The following is a 12014-nucleotide window of genomic DNA, read 5'->3' on the forward strand; positions in this document are numbered from 1 at the left end:
ACCAAGTCCTGCCGTGTAGTCCTGGGCTGATTCCTCAGCTTTCTTAGCATCATTGAGACCCCACCAGGTGATATCTTGCATGGGGCTCCACTCCGATTGAGATTGACCATCATGTTTAGCTTCTTCCATTTTCTAATGATTGCTCTAACAGTGGACCTTTTTTCTCCAAGCTGCTTGGCAATTTCTCCGTAGCCGTTTCCATCCTTGTGGAGTTGTACAATTTTGTCTCTGGTGTCTTTGTACAGCTCTTTGCTCTTAGCCATGCTGAATGTTTGGGTCTTACTGATTGTATGGGGTGGACAGGTGTCTTTATGCAGCTAACGACCTCACACAGGTGCATCTGATTCAGGATAATACAGTGGAGTGGAGGAGGACTTTTAAAGGCGGACTAACAGGTCTTTGAGGGTCAGAATTATAGCTGATAGACAGGTGTTCAAATACTTATTTTCCGCTGTATCACACGAATAAATTGTTAGAAAATTATAAATTGTGATTTGTGTATTTTTCTTTTTAGGTTATCTCTCATACAGTGGACATGCACCTACTGTGAAAATTTCAGACCCCTCCATGATTTCTAAGTGGGAGAACTTGCGAAATAGCAGGGTGTTCAAATACTTATTTTCTTGACTGTATATATCAATCAATCAATCAATCTATGTTTACTTATATAGCCCTAAATCACTAGTGTCTCAAAGGGCTGCACAAACCACCACGACATCCTCGGTAGGCCCACATAAGGGCAAGGAAAACTCACACCCAGTGGGACATTGGTGACAATAATGACCCAGTGGGACGTCGGTGACAATGATGACTATGAGAACCTTAGAGAGGAGGAAAGCAATGGATGTCGAGCGGGTCTAACATGATACTGTGAAAGTTCAATCCACAATGGATACAACACAGTCGCGAGAGTCCAGTCCAAAGAGGATCCAAGACACAGCAGCGAGAGTCCCGTTTACAGCGGAGCCAGCAGGAAACCATCCCAAGCGTAGGCGGACCAGCAGCGCAGAGATGTCCCCAGCCGATACACAGGCAAGCAGTACATGGCCACCGGATCGGACCGGACCCCCTCCACACGGGAGAGTGGGACATAGAAGAAAAAGAAAAGAAACGGCAGATCAACTGGTCTAAAAAGGGAGTCTATTTAAAGGCCAGAGTATACAAATGAGTTTTAAGGTGAGACTTAAATGCTTCTACTGAGGTGGCATCACGAACTGTTACCGGGAGGGTATTCCAGAGTACTGGAGCCCGAACGGAAAATGCTCTATAGCCCGCAGACTTTTTTTGGGCTTTGGGAATCACTAATAAGCCGGAATCCTTTGAACGCAGATTTCTTGCCGGGACATATGGTACAATACAATCGGCAAGATAAGATGGAGCTAGACCGTGTAGTATTTTATACGTAAGTAGTAAAACCTTAAAGTCGCATCTTATATATAAGTTGATTGGCAACACTAAATTGGCCCTAGTGTGTGAATGTGAGTGTGAACGTTGTCTGTCTATCTGTGTCGGCCCTGTGATGAGGTGGCGGCTTGTCCAGGGTGTACGCCGCTTTCTGCACGACTGTAGCTGAGATAGGCACCAGCGCCCCCCGCCACCCCAAAGGGAATAAGCGGTAGAAATGGATGGATGGATGGATGGATATATATATATATATATATATATATATATATATATACATACACACACACATATACGGTATACACACACACACACACACACACACATATATATATATATATATATATATATATATATATATACACACATATATATATATATATGTAGGTGTGGGAAAAATCACAAGACTACTTCATCTCTACAGAACTGTTTCATGAGGGGTTCCCTCAATCATCAGGAGATTTTAATGGAAGCATTCACATACAATGGTTTGTATAGGGCACAGAGTGGGTGGGTACAGGCAACCTATGCTTAAAAGAGAAACTGTTTATTATATATCATCCAGATCTATCATCCCTCAACAAGCGCAGTGAAATCATTTCAACATGCCGCCACAGACGGAAACACCTCCTAGGTAACACATGAGCCAATCACCACACCCTATGCCTGCCTGTACCCACCCACTCTGTGCCCTATATAAACCATTGTATGTGAATGCTTCCATTAAAATCTCCTGATGATTGAGGGAACCCCTCATGAAACAGTTCTGTAGAGATGAAGTAGTCTTGTGATTTTTCCCACACCTACATATTGCGCTCTACCACGGTATCGAGCACTATTCTCTGGATAATCCAATCAAGACATATATATATATATATATATATATATATATATATATATATATATATATACACACACATATATATATACACACACACACACACACATATATATATATATATATATATATATATATATATATATATATATATATATATATACACACACACATATATATATTTTGTCAGAAAATTGTTTCATAGAGAAATGCTTACAAAAATTGTATTAATGCGAATATTCTTCAAAGACAATTCTGCACTCAAAAGCAAAGCTATGAATTTTATATTTTTAATGACGGGATTGGTTAATTCAATACCACAAATAATTTATGAACTAACCCAAAATGCAATTTAAGTAAATGTTTGTTTTCGTCACAACTTCTGTATTTCACAAAAAGAGCTCGGGCGGTGAGATTTTTACGACAGTGTCGCGAGTCAATCAACCACAGTAATTTACGGCCCATGGCAACAAACGTGAGGTTGGGGTTTTGTTTACTCGCGTGGGTAAGACTTTTGTGTACTTATATTAATTTAATTAATTTAAAGTCACATTCGTTATGTGTTCTTAATACGTGTCATTCTTATTGCAGTGGTTTAGGTGTTAACTTAAATGAAGTCCAACCGTTTGCTCAATAGACAGTATTGTAGACAGCATAGTTATCTTACTGTAGTTGGCTCCACCGGGGAGTTAATCTGTTAGTAGTTAAATTCAAAATATTTTTAAAGCTAATTATTGATAATACGTTTCTACAATGTCTGTCAGGGGGCGAACAGTTACGGGCAGCATGGACGTGGAGATGAGGAGGACCAGGCAGTCCCACGGCTCTCAAACATGGCTCCCCTCCGAGGAAAGGAGGTCCAGACCGTCAGTGGTGGCGGGGGACACACCGTGGTTATCACTGGTACGTCGTCATTGTCTTCAAGCAACAGTTAATGTATTAAAGTTGGTTTACTAAAGCTTCCTACCATATTCCGCTTGAGGACCTGGTGTGACGTTGTTTGTATAACAGGGCTCCCCCTCCAGGCCAAACAGAATACTGCATGGTTAGATATAAAACGCTGTTGGAGAAATCGCAACACACATACACAAACGTTTATCAAATAACAGCCTCAGTCTTCCCGGTAAGGTTTATTCAGGTGCACTGGAGAGGAGGCTACACCGGATAGTTGAACCTCGGATTCAACTATAATTGTAAGTGCATATTGTGTTTTTTATGTTGATTTAATAAAAAAAAAAAAAAAACTTTTTTTTATTTTTTATTTTTTTTAAATAAAAATGTATAAAAAATTATTCTGCGGCCCGGTACCAATCGGGCCACGGCCCGGTGGTTGGGGACCACTGTGTTAGACGTTGGTTTCATCAGGATGTGGCCCATCCAACTCCATTTCATCCTCCTGATCATTTCCTCCACTTTACATTTTTTACCATTAACTTTTTTATAATATGATACAAATATCACATTCCTATTGGATTTATTGATAAATAAAATATAGATAATGGGAAGAAATTGCCCTGCAATCATATTACAGAACTGAGCCTGATGAGCCAATTGCCGAGCTTACATTAAATACAGTTGAAGTTTGGGGTACCAACTTTTTCACCCGCCTTGCATTTCTGGAAGTTACTTTCTGTTTACATAGAGAGTTTACCCAATTGAGCTTATAGTTACCGATTGCGCTGGTTCCTGAATAGGAATATCAGCAACCACAGCCATTGCTGCTATCAAAAATCAAGATCCTAATGCTAAAAATTAATTAGCTAAATGTATATGTTGATTGGCAACATTCAAATTGGCCCTAGTGTGTGAATGTGATTGTGAATGTTGTCTATCTGTGTTGGCCCCGTGATGATGTATCGATTTGTCCAGGGTGTACCCCGCCTTTTGCCCGAATGCAGCTGGGATAGGCTCCAGCCACCCCTGCGACCTCCAGAGGGACAAGCGTTAGAAATTGGCTGGATGGATACATACCTCTGTTTCGATCTCGTATTTCCCCTCTCGTCCACGCAATTTCCCCCTCTGTCTTCCTTTTTTTCTCTTTCTATCCCCTCCTGCTCCGATCCGGCTGCGCCAAACATTATTATAAATCCATTTAATAAAGTCACATACAAATAAGGCAACAAGAGAAGTATCTCACACCTGTCTTTTGTAGAGTAAATCTGTAGAGCAAATATGGGCATCTACGTTAACAATGTAGATCAATAAAAAACCTTCTAAAAATGTTACTAATTAAAATGGAAAACAATCAACATTTGAACACTCAAATAAAATATGGCTTTTAAGAATCCACAGCAATATTTAATTTCTTCTGCCGAGAAGGTATATATAGTGTTTTTTAATTATTTAATTTATTTATTTTAAATAAAACATTGTTAAAATATTTCAGTGTGTGTATAAATACGTTATGAGAACAGTCAACAATATTGCGATAATAATGATAACGTGATCATTTTAGTCACAATAACTGTGACATAAAAATGTTTATATCGTTACATCCCTACTCTATGTAATGTACTGCAGCGTCAATATAGTACTGTTTGGTACTGCAAACATTTCAGTACTTTATCTGTCTTTTTAAGATTAAAATGATCTCAAACGTTGAGTCCTTTCCTCTCTTTCCCCCTCCTTGCTGTTTTCCTTTGGGCCATTTCTCGTCCTTACCACTTTTCGCTGCTCCTCACAACACAGATCACGGCACCCACATCAACGTGCTCATGTGTGGTGTATTACACCAGCCATGCGTACACAATGTCTACTTATTTTAAGTTGGGCTATGCGGATTTTGAACATTTTGTATTACACTGATTAAACAATTATTGAAGCAACAGAATAGAAAATTAAGCTTTTTTTAATGGAATTAATCGCTTTAATTGATTAGTCTTTGCAGCTCTAAATAAGATGTCTTATTACGATATTGTTTTGTGCAGATGACGGAGAGGCGTTTGCATGTGGGCTAAATGACAGAGGCCAGCTGGGACTTGGCCACACTGCCAACTGCTCAACACTTCAACGTTGCTCGGGCCTCAATCAGAGAGTCACAAATGTTGCCTGCGGATGGGATTTTACTCTTCTTCTCACTGGTAATTACCATTTACCATTTTATCGGAGACACACCCTGCTCTTTTTTTTACCATTGTTTCACTTAAGTTTTCTACTTCAAGTTATGTTAGAATTACATTTGAGTTATCCTATTAAGGAAATCATAACTATCATTGTTGACTATCATTACAGCTATAGACTATAAACTGAAGGAATGCAAATGGTAGTTGCTCAATACAGTTAGGAAGATAAATGTTTAAAGCTGATAGGTGATAAACACGACAATCAGAACTGTGTGCATGTGAGAGGCACAAGAAAATTATTAGAGGTTTGATGATTTCACAATTTTGTCAGGCATTGGAAATTCACAATAGCGTGCTGATAAAATAAGAATTACACTACTTTCCTCTGTACTTGGGATGTAACGATAATAATAATAATAATAATAATGGATTAGATTTATATATTGCTTTTCTATCAAAGAGATATAATGATATACCGCAGTAAAATTCCTGACCGATAGTAATACCGTTTACATTTTTAATTACCAAAAAAATGTCATTTATTAATGCATTTTAGGCAACACTGCTTACTTCCGGAAACGAACCCACAGCAGTGCTGGCGCATGCGCACATGCGTTGTTCAGTTTGAAATAACATGGCGGAATAAAACCATATGAACTTTGCGATGGAAATTTCTCCTCGGAGTAAACAGAGCCCAAGCGCTTGGTTTAACCTTATTTTCCCTCGCTTCATTTCCATGGAGTTTTGGTGTGCGTGTAAAGCATGCTGACATTTTTAGATGGTGACAGGTGTGGACAATATTGGAAACAGGCGCATTTGTCCCACACTAAAAGTATACAGTGAAGGAGAAATTTATTTGATGTTGCTTTCCTTTTGTCAAAACAGTCTCCACCAGCTGCTGTAACAGAGTTAATGACGTGTGGAAACATGCAGCAGGCGATGCGTAAGGAGCGTTGCCACAACTTCTTAATAAAGTATTTAGTTTTTTTACTGGGACGCTCACTTGCCCTTTATTTAACTGCAAACTTCATCATTGTTTAAATAACATAAATACCAGCTAGAATATTTTGTCATCTCATCAAACTGAACGCAGGTTGTGACGATTGTGTATTCAACATGAGAGGTACCACTCCTGTTTATTTTTTGTTGGACAAACTGTTGGTGTATTTGGAGAAGAACAAAGCTTGTTTATTAGACTTTATTTTCATTAGCCAAACTGCTTTGTGTTTTATATTTTCTTATTATTTTATGGCGTATAGGTAATTTCTATACGACATATTTCTGCTCAAACTCTTAATGAATTTGCCCCAATACAGCATCTACATGTACATACATTTGTACATATAAATGTATAGAGATAAAGACATCATGTAATGAGAAAAAGATGACACGCTGATACTATTGATGGACATAAAGACAAATATTTGTCTTTAAATATATGGATAAAGTTTATCAATTGCCTTTTTCTATTAGACATTGCAAACTGCATGATGGTGTCTCGTTCAAACCCCAACACTGTTTTACCTGACATAATGAATAATCATTAATTCAATATTGATAACAATAATCTTAATGATTATTTTGGCCATAATTGTGCAGCTCTATGTGTAAAACTATTTTTATCTACATGGGCAAATGTGCAGTTATGTCTTATGGCCATCAAGTGCCACCTTGTTGGTCATTTGAAATAAAAATGTATCCCTTCTGTCCATTGAGTGCTATCTTGCACAAATGTTCACATTTATTAATTTATTTTGTACCATATGACTTTGTTTTATTAATGCTTGTGTTGCTTTCATATGCACATTCAACTTTCTACCTGAGGTTTTTTCATCTACAATAATGTTTCCCCTTCAAAGGAAATCATTTTTAATTGTTTGTTTGTGTTTTTTTATATATACCTTCGTTAAAAGAGATTTGTGTTTTAGTACTTTTTAAAAATTTTGAGGACATTTAAAAATACCGCGATACTAATAACAGTGATAATTTCGGTCACAATAACTGTGATAAGAAATGTTCATACCGTGACATCCCTACTCTGTAATAAAGTGTGTAATTGTATTGTGTTTATGTATGAATAGATTATTATTCTATTTGTTTCACACAGATTGTGGTAGATTGTTAGCCTGTGGCTCCAATGTTTTCGGACAACTGGGTGTTGGTGACACGACGACACATCATGAAGAGCTGGTGCTGGTTGAGGTAAGACAATGGATGCAGCTAAATATTTTTTTTTGTCAATCAGAGCCTGATAATCTTTATTATGAGCTTGTTTATGTCATTTTAAACCATCTGCCCACAATATTAGGTACAACCTGATTAGCGGCAATACAAGCCCTGCATTAAAATTGCTGCCTTTTACTGTGTGTTAACTTCGATAGCACTCAACTGAGGGTAAGCATTTTAATAAAAAATTGTAGTCTAAAATACTGCATAGAGATGGATTTGATAACGACCATACACAGTAAGCTTTTTTGTACAGCAGAGCTCCATCTGTTGCATTTGCTGGAGCACTTGGCCCTAATCCAAGCGGACTCCAACAGAAAAATGTGAACATGAATTCATGATTCTCACGTTTATTTAGTGCTGTACCTTAATCCCTGCTGCACTTTTAGTTACAATTTTTTTGTGAAAATCAGTCATGCTTTAGTTAACTAAAAAAACAAATAGCAATATTTCACTTGTGGCTTTTCCCAATCAGTAGAGCTAAAACTTCTGCTTAGTTAATTTCCCCCTTGAGACAAATATTGTTTTATTAATGAATTTTTTTTTATTACCTTGTTTCAGAACGTCTGTTGCAATGCAGTTATACCTTTACTGCAAACTTTAACTACAATAGTAAAGAAGTTGTTTTAAATTATTGCCTCGTTTTGTTGTATCAATCAAAACTAGCCGTTGTTATCCTTGTAAAGGCAGAATTGATCATTGTATCAGTACATTGGGTTGCGTGGGTGTCTATTACGTTGTAACCTTTAAGCGTAATTGTGTTATTCTCAGAGTCTAACAGAGCGTGTGGTCAGTGTAGCAGCAGGCCTCAGGCACGCGCTTGTCGTCACAGGTATGTGCACTGGAAATATCTTTGCGTGTTTTCGGTCAGCAAAGAAACCTGTACAACTTCATCCTCTTTTCTGTTTACAGACTCCAGATGTGTCTACCAGTGGGGGACAGGTCTTTTTAATCTTGCCAAGAGAGCACTCAGTCTGAACCCTGTTCCACCCCACCTTAATTCCAAGGTTCCTTCACTTGTACCAGGTTACTGCAACTTTGTTTTGACAAATATGAATGGGCAACGCTGATTTTTAATTGTTTTATTTTTTGGCTATGTTTCAGGTATGGATCAGAAGGGGGCGCACATCGTTACTGCAGGCTCAGCTCACTGTGTGTGCCTTACAGGTATCACTTGTAGCAGGCCCCAGAAAGCACATATTCCAAGTGTTTAAAATAACACAAGAAAAATGTCAAATGCTGTTTGGTAAATACTTTACAGAGACCTTCAAAGCACATTTTGCCACTATATATGTGGCGGTGGGGGCATAGCGAGTAGCGGGGAGAGCATGTGGTCGATGTGACATCGTCATATAAATGACGGTATAATAATTTGGATTGGCAATGATGCATATCATTGCCAATCAAAATTGCCAGGTTAAACAAGTGTTTTATGTTTATCTGAAACAAATGTGTTAAGCATGGTATATATGAAAAACAAATATGTTATTAGTTTTTAGCAATAACATAGAGAGACAAATGGTAGAAAATGGATGAATGGATTTATATTTTTTCTTAAATGATGTTGCTCCTCTTCTCTATTTTTCAATTGTTGCTGCTTATCGTAAAAGGTAACATAGGCTACACTACATTTTACCCTCCCTTAATGTTGCAATTTAGTTTGCCAATTATGTTTAAACAATCTTTTGAATTGGAGAGGAAAAAAAATACAGTAACTTAAGGTGGTTTATTGATATTTTTCACAATGAAGTTGCAATAAAACTAAACACACTAAGGAAATTACCTGTACACATGAAGTGCATATACATGTAGGAATCATGTTAAATTATTATTACAGTTTTGAATAAACTGAAATAAAACAATACAATTATACAGGATGAAGGTTTGCAATAATGCCGCTAGAGGTACAGTGGAGCAGCTCATTGACAGTATAACCAAAATTTGCATGGTCAATCGCTGGGCGCATACTTGGAAAGACAATTATTCACACTTACATTCATACATATGGAACACTTACAGTCTCCAATGAAGCTAACAATGTTAGTAACACAGGTTGCTTTGATTGATTGATTGAAACTTTAATAGATTGCACAGTACAATTGACCACTAAATAGTAACACCCGAATACGTTTTTCAACTCGTTTAAGTCGGGGTCCACGTAAATCAATTCCTGGTAACACATGTTAGTAACATCAACATGCATTTTTTTTAATGTGGTAGGAAGCTGCAGTACCCAGAGAAAACCACACATGCATGGGAGAACTACACATACAGATGTTTAAACGGAGGTTGGAAGACGCACACGGCGTAAAGTTCGACGTTATTTTCGGTAGTAATGTTAAAATGAGGGTAGACATGCCTTGATTACCTTGAAATACCTTTCTCTTCAAATTTTCTTATTACTTTTACTGGGTGTAAACTCTGTTTTGGTGCATGACCAGCTGTAGTGCTCCTGACAGGCGATAGATGCACGCTTTATTCATATTTGTCTCTAAATTAAGCACAGAGAAATGTTTTATGGTATTTGAGATATTTTTCAGACTTATTATGGCCAATAATATTTAACTGGTGGACTATATACATTGTATCTATTCAATCATTTAATATGTTACTTTTTTAAGTTGTATTTATGTAAAAAACAACACATTTTTTATGAAGGTGTGACAGCACTTACATCAAAATCAATTACACATAGGGGAAACCTTACATTAAAAACTAATGCATTTGAAATATTTTTCTACCCACAAAAATATCGCATACCATTGTCACACATCACCTTGTCTTAAGACCGGTCTGTAATAAATTGATTGGTGGCTCCTGATTACGTCTTTGCCTCTGCTAGATGAAGATTAATAATGGTGCTCCTGTTATGCTGTTATTTTCAGGAGATGGTGATTTGTTTCTGTGGGGAAGCAACAAACATGGCCAACTCACTGCCACAGAGTCTTTCCTGTCCACTCCCACTCAGCTGAAGCGCTCACTATTGGGTGGAGAGAAAATTGTTAAAGTGCGGAGCGGCTGGACTCACGTTATTGCCCAAACAGGTAGAAACAACTCAATCTTTTTGTTTCCCCTGCATCTTTGATTAATGACCAAAATAACCATTTTGCAGAGAGTGGTAGAGTCTTCACATGGGGCAGAGGTAATTATGGACAACTGGGCCGTCCTTTGACAAGGGCTCTAAAAAGTGAGCGTCAGTCTGCAGATGGTGGAAGTCAAGCTTACGTCCCCGCAGAGGTGAAAAGCCTCTGTGAAGCTACACAGGTGAGACTACTATAGTAGTATTTGTTAGTGATGTTAAGGTTCTTGTTCATAACCCGTTCCTAGTGTATCAATTCCTTGAAATCGCTTGCCATTTATTCAAACGCTTCTCTTAACGATCCTTCCAGGTGTGAATGATGTTGTGTAGTGAAATCTCGCAGCCGGGGCGCAACAAACGCTATTCAGTTAACTACATTTTACAAGAAAAGATGGGAACAGTACTACTTGTAATAATTGAAAGGCTGCTAGTTCATCAAGAGGAGGACATGCAAGCAATATGCTAAAACATTTAAACACATAGCATGAGATATTATAAATGAAAGTCGTTTTTTGAACCACTCTGATCTCCTCCCAGCAGCAGTAATGCTAGCATGTCATCTGAATACAACAAGTACAAACACCTCCTATCATGTTAGTGCTATTATTTGTTCAATTGAAAGTAATGCCTTCTCATTTAGTTGAGCATGACGAGAAACAAATTCTGACTGGCTCCGGGGCAGTTTACGTCTTGCTATGACACAAATGTCAGCGAGCAAGTTTGAGGTCAAAAGTTTGCATTTTTGGTTGGTGAATGTTCAATTGTAGTCAGAGAAAAGCAGATGTGGGTAGAGTACCCAAAATTGTACTAAAGTAACAGTACAGTTACTTTAGAATAATATGACTCAAGTAAAAGTAAAACGCAGTCATCACAATAATTACTTGAGTTAGAGTAAGTAAGTATTCCGCGAAAAAAATATTCAAGTATTGAATAACTTGTGAGTAACTTCTGATTTTTTTATCAGCTATTTTTTAATGGTTCTTGGGCTACAATTGTAGTTGATGTGTATGTGCATGTGCAAAACATAATCATATACAATTTGTTGCGCCATGTTTTCTCTAGTTAGAAGTGGAATTATTTTAGGCGGAAATGTTAAAATTTATACTAACACAGATGACAGCACATAATCTAAATGTTATATTTACTAGTTTGAAGTAATCATTGCAGATTTGTGCTTCTTTGTCTGATGTCCATTTTCTGACGTCAATTTTTACAGTCAAAACTTTTCTATGCACTAAATGAGTCTGATTTGTCAAATAATTCAGTTTCATTTTCACAGCTACATGTTTGGTTTTTACAATCTTATCTCTAATGTGACGGTTGGCCATACGCAATGTGCCTCTCGTACACTAGGGGAGGTTGTGGTCATTTAATCTTGTTTAGCTATGTGGAAATGTAAATACAGTTG

At 37.5% G+C, this 12014-nt stretch overlaps 1 protein-coding gene across 3 annotated transcripts in view; it reads left to right on the forward strand.

The window, feature by feature from the left end:
• The first annotated feature begins 2671 nt into the window (after positions 1-2671).
• The window catches only part of sergef (secretion regulating guanine nucleotide exchange factor), a 37857-nt gene continuing 28514 nt past the window's right edge, over positions 2672-12014 (forward strand). For all 3 annotated transcript variants that reach the window (XM_061917234.1, XM_061917233.1, XM_061917232.1), the window contains exons 1-9: positions 2672-2744; positions 3004-3142; positions 5167-5319; positions 7409-7503; positions 8299-8359; positions 8440-8553; positions 8632-8694; positions 10413-10571; positions 10640-10791. In XM_061917234.1, the coding sequence (XP_061773218.1) occupies positions 2703-2744; positions 3004-3142; positions 5167-5319; positions 7409-7503; positions 8299-8359; positions 8440-8553; positions 8632-8694; positions 10413-10571; positions 10640-10791 (978 nt within the window). In that variant the 5' untranslated portion in view covers positions 2672-2702. The remainder of the gene's footprint in view (positions 2745-3003; positions 3143-5166; positions 5320-7408; positions 7504-8298; positions 8360-8439; positions 8554-8631; positions 8695-10412; positions 10572-10639; positions 10792-12014) is intronic.

This window comes from Nerophis ophidion, linkage group LG12 (genome assembly GCF_033978795.1).
Source record: "Nerophis ophidion isolate RoL-2023_Sa linkage group LG12, RoL_Noph_v1.0, whole genome shotgun sequence".
In the NCBI taxonomy this organism is placed as follows: Eukaryota; Metazoa; Chordata; class Actinopteri; order Syngnathiformes; family Syngnathidae; genus Nerophis; species Nerophis ophidion.